Source organism: Aethalodelphis obliquidens, unplaced genomic scaffold, assembly GCF_003676395.1.
Source record: "Aethalodelphis obliquidens isolate GAN/ISIS:26980383/991018 unplaced genomic scaffold, ASM367639v1 scaffold33, whole genome shotgun sequence".
Classification (NCBI taxonomy): Eukaryota; Metazoa; Chordata; class Mammalia; order Artiodactyla; family Delphinidae; genus Aethalodelphis; species Aethalodelphis obliquidens.
The window spans coordinates 4,259,272-4,275,981 of NW_020837977.1; the positions used below are offsets into that span (position 1 = coordinate 4,259,272).

General features: G+C 39.6%; 1 protein-coding gene across 10 annotated transcripts in view; it reads left to right on the top strand.

Annotated features, from left to right (window-relative positions):
- The window catches only part of STAU2 (staufen double-stranded RNA binding protein 2), a 309,733-nt gene that overhangs the window by 191,885 nt on the left and 101,138 nt on the right, over nt 1-16,710 (top strand). For 7 of the 10 annotated variants that reach the window (XM_027127903.1, XM_027127902.1, XM_027127898.1 and 4 more), the window contains one exon: nt 9,747-9,860. The exons of the other annotated variants lie outside the window; for them this stretch is intronic. In XM_027127903.1, the coding sequence (XP_026983704.1) occupies nt 9,747-9,860 (114 nt within the window). The remainder of the gene's footprint in view (nt 1-9,746; nt 9,861-16,710) is intronic. 10 annotated transcript variants of the gene reach the window in all.

The window sequence follows — 16,710 nt, forward strand, 5'->3', positions numbered from 1 at the left end:
ACACTTGTCAGATAAGTTTAACAAATATGCTGTCTTGGTGTTGGCATCTCATGATTGTCTTTTCTTATTCAAGTTGAGATTATTCTGATTCTTGATATAATGAATGATTTTCTGTTGAATCCTGGACATTATGGGTATAATAAGTCTCTGTATCTTATTTAAATCTTCTGTTTCAGTAAGCCTCCTCTGGCAGTATGCCAAGTTGGGTATTGGAGTGCTGTCTTTTTACTACCAGGTATGGGTAGAAGTTCATTTCCCCCACTTAGCCTCTGTTGACAGCCTGGTGCGAGGAAGGGGACTTGTCACAGATGGATGGTGCGGAAGTCCTGACCCTCCACCATGCCCCCCCGATACCACTCCAGTGAGAAGGGGTAGGGTGCCCAACATTACCAGATAAAGTTGGAAAGCCTGGGAATCCAGCAGGTATGAAAGTCTTGACTCCTCATTCAGCCTTCTGTGTCGTGTCATCACCTTAGTAGGCGAATTGGGTTACCTCATTCCATTCTGGCAAGAGTGGAAGTCTAGGCTCCCCAGTTGACGTTTGCTGATGGGGCTAAGGATGCGGGGGTGTGCCACTTTTTAATGGTGTTTGACTGGAGGAGGGCCATCATTGTCTAAACATTTTCTCTCTTGCTTACGTTATTCGTTTTCTGGCCCTTTGGTTAGAGCAGGCTTTCTTGTGGCTTCTTTTCCTATACCCACTGACATTTCCAGGGTGCTAACTATTCTAGCACCCAGTCCAGGATAAATAAGACAAAAAGAAAAACCAGGAATTCACCACTGTGTTGTTCCTTGGGTCGTGAAATCCCTACCGGGTCTTCCTCTTTCTCTGTACCTTTCTGAGTCCTCTTACGTTTGTTTTATGTATGTATCAAGGGATTTTACTTATGCTTAGCAGAAAGAATAGGGAAAAGTAAATCTGTTCCATCTTGTTTGGAAGCAGAAGTCATAAATGGTCTTTTCATCATGAATTTCATTATATTTTAAAAACAAATATAGTATGTTTCTAAAAGCTATAATTCCTGAGTAGGAAGAATATATTCCAATATTTTTGTAAAAAAAAATTAAATGCCATTATGAACTAAACCAGTATGTAATGAAAAGATTTGTAAGGTCTTTGATACCCACTTTTTGAAGTGATAGTAAATACAGCAGAATTTTAATACATGAAAAGTAGTAGAATTGTTTGGCCTTCTTGGGAGAAGATTTTTCATGTTTGACTTTGGTGGTATACTGAGTGCCTGTATAACTGTAATTTTCCTTTGACCTTGGAAGAAGATTTCCTTGTTAAAAAGTTATTTCTCTTAAAAGCTTTTGCACAGCAAAGGAAAATAAAAACAAGATGAAAAGGCAACCCTCAGAATGGGAGAAAATATTTGCAAATGAAGCAACTGCAAAGGATTAATCTCCAAAATATACAAGCAGCTCAGTATCAAAACAAACAAACAACTTCTTTAGGCAGAAGACCTGAATAGACATTTCTCCAAAGAAGACATACAGATTGCCAACAAACACATGAAAAAATGCTGAACATCATTAATCATTAGAGAAATGCAAATCAAAACTACAATCAGGTATCACCTCATACCAGTTAGAATGGCCATCATCAAAAAATCTACAAACAATAAATGCTGGAGAGGGTGTGGAGAAAAGGGAACCCTCTTGCACTGTTGGTGGGAATGTAAATTGATACAGCCACTATGGAGAACAGTATGGAGGTTCCTTAAAAAACTAAAAATAGGACTACCATACGACCCAGCAATCCCACTACTGGGCATATACCCTGAGAAAACCATAATTCAAGAAGAGTCATGTACCACCCCACAATGTTCACTGCAGCTCTATTTACAAAAGCCAGGACATGGAAGCAACCCGAGTGTCCATCAACAGATGAATAGATAAAGAAGATGTGGCACATAGATACAATGGAATATTACTCAGCCATAAAAAGAAATGAAATTGATTGAGTTACTTGTAGCGAGGTGGATGGACCTAAAGCCTGTCATACAGAGTGAAGTAAGTCAGAAAGAGAAAAACAAATACCGTATGCTAACACATATGTATATGGAATCTAAAAAAAAAAACAGTTCTGAAAAACCTAGGGGCAGGACAGGAATAAAGACGCAGACCTACTAGAGAATGGACTTGAGGACATGGGGTGGGGGAAGGGTAAGCTGGGATGAAGTGAGAGAGTGGCATGGACATATATACACTATGAAATATAAAATAGATAGCTAGTGGGAAGCAGCTGCATAGCACAGGGAGATCAGCTTGGTACTTTGTGACCACCTAGAGGGGTGGGATAGGGAGGTTGGGAGGGAGACACAAGGAGGAGGAGATATGGGTATATATGTATATGTACAACTGATTCACTTTGTAATAAAGCAGAAACTAACACACCATTGTAAAGCAATTATACTCCAATAAAGATGTTACAAAAACACATTCCAACAGGAAAAAAAAGTTATTTATTTGCAAAGCCTGTAGATTTTAATGAATTTTTTTAAAAAGTATTTATTTATTTATTTTAGTTTTGGGTGTGTCGAGTCTTAGTTGTGGCACGTGGGATCTTCAGTGCGGCGTGAGGGATCTTTCATTGCAGTGCACGGGCTTCTCTCTAGTTGTGTGCCGGCTCTAGAGCACATGGACTCTGTAGTTGTGACTCGCTTGTGTGCTCAGTAGTTGCAGGGCGTGGGCTTAGTTGCCCCGTGGCATGTAGGATCTTAGTCCCCCAATCAGGGATCAAACCCATGTCCCCTGCCTTAGAAGGTGGATTCTTAACCACTGGACCACCAAGGAAGTCCCAAGCCTGTAGATTTTAATGCAGCTTGTAAATGGATGTGTGTGAGTATATCAAAGCATGAGTACATACTATATAAAAGAGGGAGGCTCTTTTTCTGGTAGATGTGTAATCGACTTAAAAATCACCTAGTGTTTTCTTTTGAGGGAAGTGTAAAACTAAAATAACTATATTTGTGTGTGTGTATATATATAATTTACATCTTAATTAGCTGCCTCATTAGACCTTCACTGGCATAGTCAATGGAAACAGAAAAGCAGTGAACAAAAATTTAGGATCTGTGTCATGTACAAACTCATCACTTAAAGTAAGAATGCAGGGGCTTCCCTGGTGGTGCAGTGGTTGTGAGTCCGCCTGCCAATGCAGGGGACATGGGTTCGTGGCCCGGTCCGGGAGGATCCCACATGCCGTGGAGTGGCTGGGCCCGTGAACCATGGCTGCTGAGCCTGCACGTCTGGGGCCTGTGCTCCGCAATGTGAGAGGCCACAACAGTGAGAGACCCGCGTACCGCAAAAAAACAAAACAAAACAAAAGAATGCAGTTATCTTCCTTAACAATCCTGACAGCACATCTGTTGTTGCATTTGTTAGTTTTTATCTGTGACTTATACTAGAAATAAATCAGTACATCACTGGTAGATTTTGTACACCAAATATAGGCATGTAATTTTCAAAGCTTTTCCTGAGCATAGAATTTCCAAAAGAGAGAAAAGATAATTACAAGTTGAGTCTCAGTCTGTATAATGTGATTTCATTCATTCACTTGTCCCTTTCGAGGCATTAATGTGACAAGCATATTGCATGCAGAGTAAAACAGATTACTCATACAGTTAAAACACTCAATACATGACTGAACATGTTAAATATATGTTTACGTTTTAGTTACAAAGGACTTGCCTTTAGTTATGAAAAGGATTGGGGAAAGAAGCTTTAGGGAAAGTCAGTGACAGACATTATCCTAATGTAATATTATTCTTCATAATTATACATCATGTCATATCTTTTATTGTATTATCATGGGATGTGTTATTCTAATAATAAGACTAATATTTATTTTAATGCTAACCATAAGCCAGGCATTGTTCTAAGTGCTTTTCATGGAGAAACTCCTTTTATTTTTTTATTTTTATTTATTACTTTAAAATGAATTCGATAATTATAAATAGATAATAACATAGATTTGTACTGTTGCCTGTAGTTAACCCAAATAAGTAAGATGGTTTACATGTTCTCAAGTCATCTAAAAAAGTAGTTAAGAAATGTTTAATACCAGTTTACCCTACTTAACTAGTGTAATATTTGTCAAGCAGTATTGTTTTAGTGCTTTGCCAAGAATATGCTGATTTTCATGTTAATAAAGATTGAGGTCTTTTGTATAGCTAGTGTGCAGGCCCTGCAAGAATCAAGCATGTTTTGAGTATCGTAAGATCTGGTACTGAACTGTTGCCCTTCAGCTCCTTGCTGTCTTTACCCCTCCTTGCAGGGCTTCCATGCAGTAGCTACAGTGTGATCCCTGCCTGCTGCTTCGGAGTAAACCCGTGAACCTGAGGTGTGCTAATCAAGCACGTTTTCTTGATACAGTGATTGTGTTCTCACATGTGAATGTACAGGCCTTTATCTTTCCTTAATGATCTAATGAGCAGCTTTCTTTGAACATGGATCTTTTTCACACCCTCTTCATTTTTGTCCCACGGGGGGTGACCGTTAAAAACATCTAACAGACAAGCAGTTAACCAGTTCCCTGATGAGATTAGTAAAATATTTAGTAGTCCTACAACATCAGGGAATTTCTCAGCCCTGCAGGAAACAATTTGATTCAACTTTTTTTGGAGGTAGGGGGAAGGAAATTTAAATTTTCGTTTGAATGGCCCCCTCATGTTTTCAGATGGGCATGAAAATAATTCGCATACATAGCTTTTCATGTAAATTATTTTAAAGCTTATAGCATTTTTCTTTATTTCTTTTCTTTTTTTTTAAGGAATGGGATTATTTATTCAAATCAAGTCAAGATTTGCCATTTAAACAAAACATCACAAATTGAGTAGCTTTGAATTCTTTATTTTGTAAGTTATCTGAATAGTTGAAGTGATTTGTATCTCTCCTTTCAAGAAGAAGAAATTTCTACTAGACAGGCAAAATCATTATCAGAATGCACAATTATAGCATCTCATCTGGGTTTATATGATTGCAAATCAAACTAGGGAACTTATTTTAAAATAAAAATTATAGATTTTCAAATTTCAAAGGAAGCCACATTATTTAATTTACATATATTGAAATTTCTGACCCATCTTTCAGTGGAATGATTTTTGTAAGTCCGTGAGAAAGAAACGAAATGTCAGTTTGCTGTGGTTGATGGTGTTTTAAATCCAGAGCAAGTGCTGCAACAGTATAAAACATCAAGATTAGTTGCTTACATTTTAGAGTATGACAGATAGCAAACTGATACGATTCATAAACAATAAATCTTAAAATCAACATAGGAGATGGCTTTTGTAATCTTCTAAAATTATCTTTCATCAAAATCAAGGCCCATGACATTGTATATTGGAAATTTTAGGGCCATATTTGTAGAAACAGTGCTTTGTTGTAGCAGAAACATTTCACCCATCAATCCTGAAGATTTGTGCTTTATAGAATGTAATGGAGTTTTATTACCCTAATTGTTTTAGCCTAGAGTTCTAAGATTCCTGGCTTCTGCTGCTGCTTTGAATCATAGGAAGCATTTTTCGATTTAGAAGGATGAATTTTAAAATGTCATTCACACATTTCTTTTCTTTTTTTTTTTTTTTGTGCGGTACGCGGGCCTCTCACTGTTGTGGGCTCTCCCGTTGCGGAGCACAGGCTCCGGACGCGCAGGCTCAGCGGCCATGGCTCACGGGCCCCGCCGCTCCGCGGCATGTGGAATCTTCCCAGATCGGGGCACGAACCCGTGTCCCCTGCATCGGCAGGCGGACTCTCGACCACTGCGCCACCAGGGAAGCCCCACACATTTCTTTTTTTGAAATTCACAATTTTATGAACTCTAATGTTTTTATGTCCAAGAAGAAAATAAATAACTGAGGAGCCATATCAAACTTGTTTTTATGAGGGATTGATTGTGTAAAGTGTGATTCTTTCTTAAGGCTTTTTACCTATATATTATTAATTTTTGTTTAATTTGAAATTGTGTCCTCAAACAGTAGTCTCCTATATTTTTTACATATTTTTATCTGTTTGAGGGGTACAGTCTCAGTGCAGTGGGGGGGTAAACATGGAATGACTATTTCTCTAGTCACCACTTTCCCCCATGCTGTGTCAAATCTCCCGTTCATGTTTCTTTATATCTTTGGCAAATCCCATAGTTTTCTAGTTACCTTTAGCTTTAAAAAATCTAGTCCAGTTCACCATAAAACTCCAAGCTCATGTCCCCCCATTGCCAGCCAGTTGTTTTGGTTCAAGACACGTAGGGGAAGGAGGGTATACGGTGATTTCTTTTTGTTATCCTCTCACGCCAGCACCTTTGAATATTTGTGGTTAGTGGGGTAGGAGCTTGATCTGCTTCTGAGACAGCTTTCTCCACACTCTACCTCTGTTTCATGCCCTAGTTACTCCTCTGATGTTGGAAGCCTGAGAGGCGGACTAGGGAAGGGGAGGGTGCCACCCTTAGCCTGGTTTCATCCATTGCTGGCTTCCACATAGATGATGTTCATCTTTTTTTTTTCTTCTTTTTTCTTTATTGAAGTATAGTTGCTGTGCAATATTACGTAAGTTACAGGTGTACAACATAGTGATTCACAATTTCTAAGGTTTATACTCCATCTGTAATTATTGTTCATGATTTTCTTGAAGCAGTGTTTAGTTTCTCCCAGTTCCCTCTGTTCCTGAAGGGCAGCCATGTTTCCTTCGGGCTTTACCAGTGGTGCATGCCCCTGGCCCTGCTGTTGGTAGGTGTCACTTTGCTTGGCCTGAGTAGCCCCTTGGCTTCTGCTGAGACACGTTTTCATTCCCTCCAAGGGCCATGGGGATCTACGTGAGCATCTTCCTTCATCCTTTTTTGTTTTCAGGGATACTGTGTGCCTAGGGCTCCTTCAGCAAGCTCTCAGATATCTCCAAACTCAGTCTCTATATTTTCATCTGCTTCCAAATGGCTAGGGACATACATCAGACTCGGTCAAGATTTCTTTTCGGGGCTTCCCTGGTGGCACAGTGGTTGGGAGTCCACCTGCCGATGCAGGGGACACGGGTTTGTGCCCCGGTCCGGGAAGATCCCACATGCCGTGGAGCGGCTGGTCCCGTGAGCCATGGCCGCTGAGCCTGCGCGTCCGGAGCCTGTGCTCCGCAACGGGAGAGGCCACAACGGTGCGAGGCACGCGTACCAAAAAAAAAAAAAAAAAAAAAGATTTATTTTCGGTGGGGCCCTATAGGTTCAATTCTCAGCAAACCTACTGCCAGGGGACGAAATGTGTCTCCCTTTCATAGAGGTACTCCCCATCTCTGTCAGCTGTTTTCTTAGAGCTGCCGCACTCACAGGAAATACCGTATTCCTCACAAGGCTGACGGCCAAATGATCCCCTCCCACTCACCTGCCTTTTCCTAGTGCCTCTTTGTATTCTTTATGGTTGGACCAGTTCTGCTATTAACAAGCAGGTGGGAAGAGAGAATAAGACCCGGCCCTAAATGTCAGCAGCTGTCTAGAGCTCCTTTTGTTGTTGGCTGTGGGTCCTGGTGTCAGTTTGGGAGCAATAGGAAAAATCTCAGTGGGATCAGGTTCTTCTGTGAGTAAGAAAAAGCCCAGCGACTTAAACAAAATAGATGTATATTCTTCTGTCACATCAAGGTCCATCAGCTTGCAGTCTAGGGCCAGTGCCATGCTTCTGGTCCATGAACTCTTCAGGGACCCACGCTCCCTCCGGCTCACCACTCTGCCATCTCTAAGTTTCGGCCCTTGTCCTCATGGTCAAAGATGGTCATGTCCACATTTCCAAGCAGCAAAACAGGTGAAGAAGAGCCAAAGGCACACACCTGAAATCTCTTAAAAGTTTCCAGAAAGCTACCGCAGAATTTTCATCTGCATTCTCCTCAGTCACAGCTACTAAGCATAGCTACAAGGGAACCTGGGAAATATCTTTACTCCGTGCCCAGCTGAGAATTACTGTGGAAAAATATTGGAGGACAGTTAGCAATCTCTGTCACATTTACTGGGTGCTGTGACATTTTCTTTGGAGCTGTGTGGAAACTTGCACCTTGGTATTTACCTTGTAGGTATGAGTTCTACATGTACAGTAATATTTAATGCCTGCAGGATAGATAATATTCTCTAGGGTATTGCAGGCTCACAGTGGGTTAGGAGAAAAGTCAACTCTTTCAGTCACAGTATCCAAGCCACTGATGGAAATGAAGTTTGAAATTTATTTTTTGACTGGGACTGTCTTGTGCTATTTTTGTCCTTCCTAATTTTCATTTCTCTAGAAGAAAAAATAAAGCTGCAGTAAGTTGGCTGATATATGAGTGTGTTCACTGTCAATTGGATATTTAGGAGAGTGTCATGTCTTTCATATAGACTTTCATTTGATGTGAAAGGGTGATTATATTTTATTTTAAAAAGCATGTTTTATGATAGCACTATATCAGACATAATATTTTAACTGTGCCATAAATGGTCGTGAACTGTATCTGTTACAGTGTCACCATTGATTGGCTTTTGCATAAACCCGTTACGTGCGAAGTTTCATTTTCCCCCATCATATTTCACTGCTGCATAGTGAACCACAGGTCCACATTCTTGAACTCATACACACCGTGACCTTTTAATTTGCTCAGGAGGTACAGTGAATTCAAACTGTTGTCAAATCTTTTTCCCCAAAGTTAATTTGGAAAAAATATTTTTATAACAAAATCTTTAAAGTGCTTTGGAAACAGAGCTTTGTATGTTGGCTTGATTTGAACTCTAAACTACTTCTTATAGATTCCAGGAAGTTTCCCCACCTTCACGGATACTGATGGCCAATCTTAACGACCTTACTGGTTTTAAAATGTTGAATTATTAAACCATTAGACTAGGATTTATATTGTCGTTTTCTGTCAGATCCATATTATATGTATATATGTACATCTGTAGGCGTATTTTTATTAATTTATTACAAAAGCAACGCTATTTTTACTTTATTAGCTTAAAATCAAAGTAAACACTGCTTGAAAGAACTTTTTTGAAAGTAGATAAAGGGAAGGATGGAAATTTTCCCAATGGACAGATGGACTCATACTTCCCCCACCACCCGCCCCCCCATACCCTACCTCTGATAGAGTGTCTTACACGTGGTTTTAATAATGGTTGGTTGTATGTAACTAAAAGAAAAATGATATTATAGTAACTTTATTTTCATCTGCACATTTCAAATCATTTCAGTTTTACTCAATTTGATTATACTGTCAAAATTTCAAGCAGAGCATGAGGTAGTGAGATGTGTGTGTGTGTGTGTGTGTGTGTGTGTATTCAACAGTGATTTTATAGGGACTATAGTGTAGAATAGAAGAATGTCACTACCAATCAGGTGGCAATCACACACACATAGAGTCAAAGATGAGGAAAATTCAGGTTGACAAAATTTCATTAGACTCAAATGAACTTGACTTATGCTTACCCCTGAGTCCTTTATACATTATGCAAAGTTGGACAAAAAAGATGGGTGTAGCATTTAGTTGTGAGTTTTTCTACCGGCTCTACTAACGTAGAGCACTCTGCAAAGCATTTCCTAAACTCTCTTAAAACTTCGCAAGTCCTTCAAATGGAATTAATAGATTTTCCATAGATCTTCAAGTCCCAATAAGGTTTTAAATATTTGAATTGCGTTCTACATAAATTATTTGAAATTTTTCTTGAAAGCTAGAACCTTTGAAAAGGACCTGTTGCATCTGGCTCCCTCTTACAAGTGGTGTTCAGCAGATTTGCATGTGTTCTGTTATAGGTTCACTACTATGATAGACAAAGTGGCAAAGAGTGTGTGACCTGTCTGACATTAGCCCCTGTGCAGATGACTTTCCATGCTATTGGAAGCTCCATTGAAGCCAGCCACGACCAGGTATAATATGCCACTGCCGTTTTGCTGCACTATGGCCCAGCTAAGAAATCAGAGGCCATCAGAATGGAAGCTGTGTGCACACACACAGCTTTGCTTTCCCTAATACGTTAGCCACTAGTGCCGTTTGCTAGACCTTTGAGAAATCAAGATTTTGTGTGTGCGTGTTGGGAAACCGATACCTTAGGAGATTTAAATTAGTTTAGACTTCTCGTTAGTGGTTCATTATTAATTTAAATATAGAATTCTCTTATAAGGAAGAGGTAATTGCCCTGTGTTATTTTTATTTTTAATAATTTTATATGGAAAGAAGGGTCAGCAAAACATGTAGACGGATAACACTGGAGTCTCACTATGATACATCCTCTAACTTGGGATATTATTAAAATGAAGTTCCAGTGTTGTTTTTACTTTTAAAGTTCTGTTTCTGAGATAAAGCTAAAAATCTGAAAAGTATATTTTCTTAATAAACAAATTCCTTTGATTGTTTAGACAACAGCTTGAGAATACATCCTGTTTATAATACATATTTTCAATTAAAATAATCATCAGATTAGACTAAACTAATGACCTAGGTCATAGAATTTCTAGTTTGGAGTCAAAATTAATAGACATACACAGTTTACTGTATGACTAACCAGCTGTGTTTTTTAAATTAACCATTTACATACAGAACAATCATAACCCACTTTCATATCCTTTTCCCAGTAAATTTGAGAATTCCTAATAGTCTTGCCTGATTCTTTTTTTCTTTCTATCTGAATAGTGCCCTTGCATGGAGAGAATAAAAGAGCCTAATAGTGTAACTTCTCAAATACATAGTTTATTGTCCAGCCCAGACAGGAAAACAGTCTTAAGGGCATACCTCTCTAGTTCATGATGTCCCCGCCATTATGGGTTTCCAATCATCATTTGATTGGTGGCAAGGTATTGTGGTGTTCCGGAAAGAACCACTAATTGGTCAAAACATCTGAGTTTTAGGAAGTAACCACATCATATGTAAGCTCCTACAGACAGCTACCTGGGTGGATGCTATCATCTCTTCGGGACTCTGTTTCCTAGGATGCTACTTGAGGGAGTTGAGTTAGTTGACCTACAAGATTCATTCCAGTGCTACCATTTTATGATTCTATAACGGATCTTCTTTCTCTTGGTTGAATGAGCCCAACCAGTAATAAACAGTTAATAGCATGTCGATCTGGGAAGCAGCTTAGACGTCTCTCCAGCGCTTCTCAGGGTTTTGCGCTGATGTGTGCTCCAGCTGCAGAAGAGGGTATAGCAGGGCTCTGAGGAACAGGGGCTAAACTAGCTAACAGGAAGTATTACGTTTCCCTGTATAAAACTATAAATGAGCTACACACCAGGTGCTGAGAACATGGTAAGAATGTTAGACATGGTTCCTGCTCCTACGGAGCTTACACTCCAGCACCTTTGAATAATTGGCAAGAAGTCTAGCTGCTGCTGTATCTAACTCTGTATCCACGGATGGCAGAAACAAATGGCAAGAGCGGCATGAGACAGCCATCCTGCAAAGGTCTCTCCTTAGGCAAAGCAATGAAATCATTCTCAGAAACCCACACACCTGAGAAGAGCAACTCACTGTTAGTGGAGGTAGTTTATTGTTATGAAAGAGCACTGGACTGGGAATGGAGACGGGACTCGAACCCAGAGTTGCCAGGAACTAGCCGTGGGACCTTGTCTCTTCACCTCTTGGAACTTGGCTTCTTCATGAGCAAAATAATGAGGCTGTTCAGGCTTGTGCCCAGACCATATGCCAAGGCACTCAAAGTCCAGGGCTACAGTTAGCCCATATGGCACTTTAACAAATTAGGAAAAAAGGTACCTCTTCCTCAAAACATTTTACTGCTATCCAACAGAAAATTGTCATAATAGATAAATCCAGTCACCACGGTGTGAATGCCCTCCCCATCAAGGTGTGCAGTGCGCAACCTGCACAACCGTACAAAATGGTCTTATTCTGCGTCTATCTGGAGTGTCAATTACTCAATGGTAAGTAAATAAAGACATTTTTATATAAAGTAAATACAACTGCATTATAGATGACAAATTTGCATGAAATTTTAAGATGAAAGAAAGAGACTTCCAGGAAATGTGTCGATAATGGTCCAATGGGTGGATGGATAGAGGGATGGATGAATGGAGCCATGACTAGAACGACTATCCTGTATATCAAACACTCTACTTTGGTGGCCTCAGAGGTGCAAAGTGGGGGTGGGGGTGTGATCCATGCACCTCCCTTGTGCTTGGATCATTGGGTTCCCTGAGGAGAGCAGACACAGAGTAAACCTCTACTCCACATCCTCTGGCTTTTCTACATTGTGTTGAAAATGTAGAAAAACTAAGGGTCTGTCTAAGCAAGAGTTACTCCTTCACCATACCAAAAGCATAAATTTGACCTGGTAAGTTGGAAAAGATGGGCCACTGAATGCTTTCTCACCTGTTAATTTGTAAATACTAGAAAACAGGAAAGCACTTAAAGCAAGAAAAATTACTGTTATTTAAAAGACATCATTCGAGCCACTGCAGTTGAACAAGAGAATAAGTATTCTGAAAAAAAAAGGATACGTAAAATGTAGAGGCGATCCTTCCTGCGAAACTCAGGTTGTTCTTATCTGTATAGAAAATGGAGGTGAGAAATGGAAGAACTCTCTAGCCTTGAACCTTTACAGCTTATCTTTCTTTGTTTTTGGTGTTGGAGCTCCCAATGTTTATTTTAGGTTAACATTGTTGGCATCGCCACGTATGTTAGTACAGTCTTCCCTCACTGTGATATTTTTTAATTTTTTCAAATTAATTTTTATTGGCGTATAGTTGATTTACAGTGTTGTGTTAGTTTCAGATGTACAGCAAAGTGAATCAGTTATACATATGCGTATACCCAGTCTTTTTCAGATTCGATTTCCATATGGGTCATTACAGAGTATTGAATAGAGTTTACAGCTTCTTAATTAAAAATATGTTTAGCGCTAGGAACCCAATGAAGTGGAGACTGAACGTATTACCAGTGCATTCCCTCGCTGTATAGGACAGGGACCATTAAGTGAAATTTCTCTATCAAGGTCTATATAGATATGCAAAATGGTTGGGGAAGAGATTCAGTATCTATATGCTGGTGATGTCGAAATGTATGGAGCTCTTAATTCTCCCTTCCCCCCCTCCCAAACCTGCTTTTCCCTGCTTTTATCTCCTTTTTCTTTTATCCATCCCGGTAAACGACCATCTACCTTGTTGCTGGGGCCAAGCCCCTTGAAGCATCTTCGCCTCCTCTCTCCCCTTCACGTGCCACATCTGGTCCTAGCATCTCTTCCTCTAAATTACATCTCTGATCTGACCACTTGTCACCACCTCCAGGGTTACCATTCTAGTTTAAGTCACTAGCACTTTTAATCCAGACCACTGCAGTAGTCTCTAAACTGGCTTCCTTCTTCTATTTTCGTTCCGCTATGGGCTGTCTGCCACCCAGTAGCCAAAATTATTTTTAAGATAATCATTCAGTCACGTTACTCAGCGACTTAAGAAACTTCCAGTGGCTTCTCATCACACCTATTATAAATCCAAAACTTTTGTTATGGCATACAAGTTCCTGTGTGGTTTGGCCCCCTCTACCTCTCCAATTTCAATTCCTGCCATTCTCCTTTTCACTCCCTCCCAGTCTCACTGGCCTTGTTGCCAGTTACATTGTAATGGACGAAAGAAACCAGACTCAAAAGACTGCGGTAGGTTTGATGTGTGTGACATTCTGGAAAAGGCAAAACTATAGACAGATCGGTGGTTGCCAGGGGATGGGGAGGGATTGACCCTAAATTGTCAGGACAGAATTTTGGGGGATGATGGAAATGTACTATATCTTGATTGTGGTGGTAGAAACACAACTGTATGCATTTATCAAACTCACAGAACTGTACACTAAAAGGGGTAAATTTTACTGTTTGAAGATTATACCTCAATAAGCCTAACTTTAAAAAAAGCCGAACTCATTCTTTTATCAGTTACTCCTGTGGTATTGATCCCAAGGAAATGTGGAACGATGGCGTCCCCTTTCCTGGAAACGCACTATATTTAACTAATAGCCTGGTTTAGAGCTCCTTCAAATACCAGTGGCTAGTTAAGGCTTGCTTCAGACCTCCTAGAATAATTATTTGTCTCCAAAGACTGGTCTCAGCCTGCCACTGTCTGACTTTAGGGAAAGGGTCTGTCGGCCAGTGTTTCCTGTTTGGGAACTCTGAATTCTCATCCAAGCAGTGGACAGTCATTCAGGGCGGTGTCTGCCTGGAGGTCCCCACGTGTTTGGGTGAGAATGTTCTACAGGTGTTTGCCTTATTCATCACAGTAAATGTGATATTATAAATACACATTAGTTTAGAATGTTTAATTGTCCAGAATATAAATGTAGTTTAAATTTATAGATGTTGATTTTTTTAGACACATTTGTTAGCTGAACAACTACGTGGGAATCCTGCACTAGATTCTAGAGCATCCAAAGATAACTGACTGACAATCCTTGTAATAAGCTAGGTAAATAACTTCTCATAGCCTGCTGAGCCAATCATCTTGCGAAATTTAAGATTTATAGATCATATGGTTTCAATGAAGAGCCATCATCCTAATTCGTAAATTGAATTTAAAAAGACACACTTATTTGTTAAGATTGAGCTAGTGAGGGTTGTGTTGAGTATTTTTCAGTATATCCTATTTGGAAATTAAATTTATATTGTATAGTGTATATTAGTAAAGCAAAATTGTTTGTAGTACTGCAGAAAGGATTTTAGAATATCCTGTCTTGGTACAACTCAGCAGATACTATGGGTACTCTCTCCTGGCCCGATACCCTTTCTATCAGTACATCTTTTTTTTCTTTTCTTCATCATTCTTAAATGTTACTGAGTACCTCTCCCTCTCTGTCTCTTTTAATTACATCAGTCACCTTCTGTTACAGCCTCAAAGTGATAAACTTCCTTCCTTGTCTTTATATTTTCTTTTTTTTCGTTTGTTTGTTTTTTGTGGTACGCGGGCCTCTAACTGTTGTGGCCTCTCCCCTTGCGGAGCACAGGCTCCGGACGTGCAGGCTCAGCGGCCATGGCTCACAGGCACAGCCGCTCCGCGGCATGTGGGATCCTCCCGAACCGGGGCACGAACCCGTGTCCCCTGCATCGGCTGGCGGACTCTCAACCACTGCGCCACCAGGGAAGCCCTGTATTTTCTTTTTATTCATCTTCATTCAGACTGAATTATTAATCTCACCATTTCACAAATACTAGGTAAGCAGGCATAGGTTAGTCAAAATACTATAGCTTAATTCCTGGTTAATAGCGTTGTCACTCCCTACCTTACTTTGTTCACGTTAGCTCTGGAACTCACCTGCCTCGTATAAATAAAAGAATGAACTGATAAATCAACCACCTAATCAAGTACTAACTAGCCAGTGAAGTATAGCATGTCTATTAGTACTTGCTGTAATCTGACCCTAGTCATCACAAAGTGAGGTTATTGTATAGAGTAACTGACAATGCATACTTGACACATTACTTAGAATTTGAAAAATCAACAATTTTACAAGAGAAACAAGAACCAAATTTCTTTTTTTTTTTTTTTATTATTGAGGTATAGTTGACTTACAATATTATACAGGTTTCAGGTACACAACATAGTGATTCACAATTTTTAAAGGTTATACTCCATTGATAGTTTTTATAAAACATTGGCTATACTCCCTGTGGTATACGATATATCCTTGTAGCTTATTTATTTTATACATAGTAGTTTGTACCTCTTTATCCCCTACCTCCATCTTGCCTCTCCTCCCTTCCCCCTCCCCATTGGTAACTACTAGTTTGAACAAGAACCGGATTTATGTATAATGTGTTTACCATGTACTACTATATATCGTGCTAGGCTCGACATACATTATTTTGCTTAATTCTCATGGTAACTCTGTGAGGTAGAAGCTGTACCATTTGATTATTTGCTTCATCTGCTACATTGCCTTTAAGGGTTTATGTCCAGATTAGTAACATCAATCAACCTGTGTGCTTTGACTAGAATTCAAGGCAGACTTCTCAAAGAGCAACCATTAAGTGTAACAATTTACAAATCTTATGGGTATTCTCTTCTACTTTTGATTAATTAAATTCTGCTCAAAGTTCTTTTTCTGATTAATTACAAGTCTCTTTGCCTGAGTAATTGTGTCATAATGTCTTACAGTTGTATAGTAATTTAAAACTAAAAGAGAAAAAGCCTTCTCTCGTATCTAAGTATATACTATCATAGCAATAGTACATTGATTGATTGTAGACTTTGTACAGAACTTTTGTAGTGCTAGAAGGTCTTAAATGATAATACATCTACTACCTTGCCCTTTAGTCTAATGGAGTGCATCAGCTAGGATGCTTTTGGCTACAAGTAACAGAAAAGCTGACTCATTTTGGCTTAAATAATAAGGAATCTTGTTATCTCACATAACAGGAAGTTCAGAGGAAGGGTGAACTCCAAGGTTGGTTGATAAAGCAGCTCAGTGATGTCAGCAGGGAATTGGGTTATTTCATTTCTTAACTCTGCCATCCTCTGCTTTATCCTCTGTGTCATGGAAAGATGGCCACAGGGGTTCTCTGTGTCACTGGCCACATAGCCACATCCAAAGGAAAACACGAGATCTGATCTTCTTTCTCCTTTTAGGGGCAAAGACATCTGTATCTGGAACTCCCCCAGCTATCTTTCCTTCGTAGTTCAGGCCTGCATTGGGTCGGTGACATGCCCATGTCTAAACTAGTTACTGGCAAGAGAAAAGAGACCACTACTAGTTTAAATGCTTGGGGTGAAAGGGTTATTGAGGAAT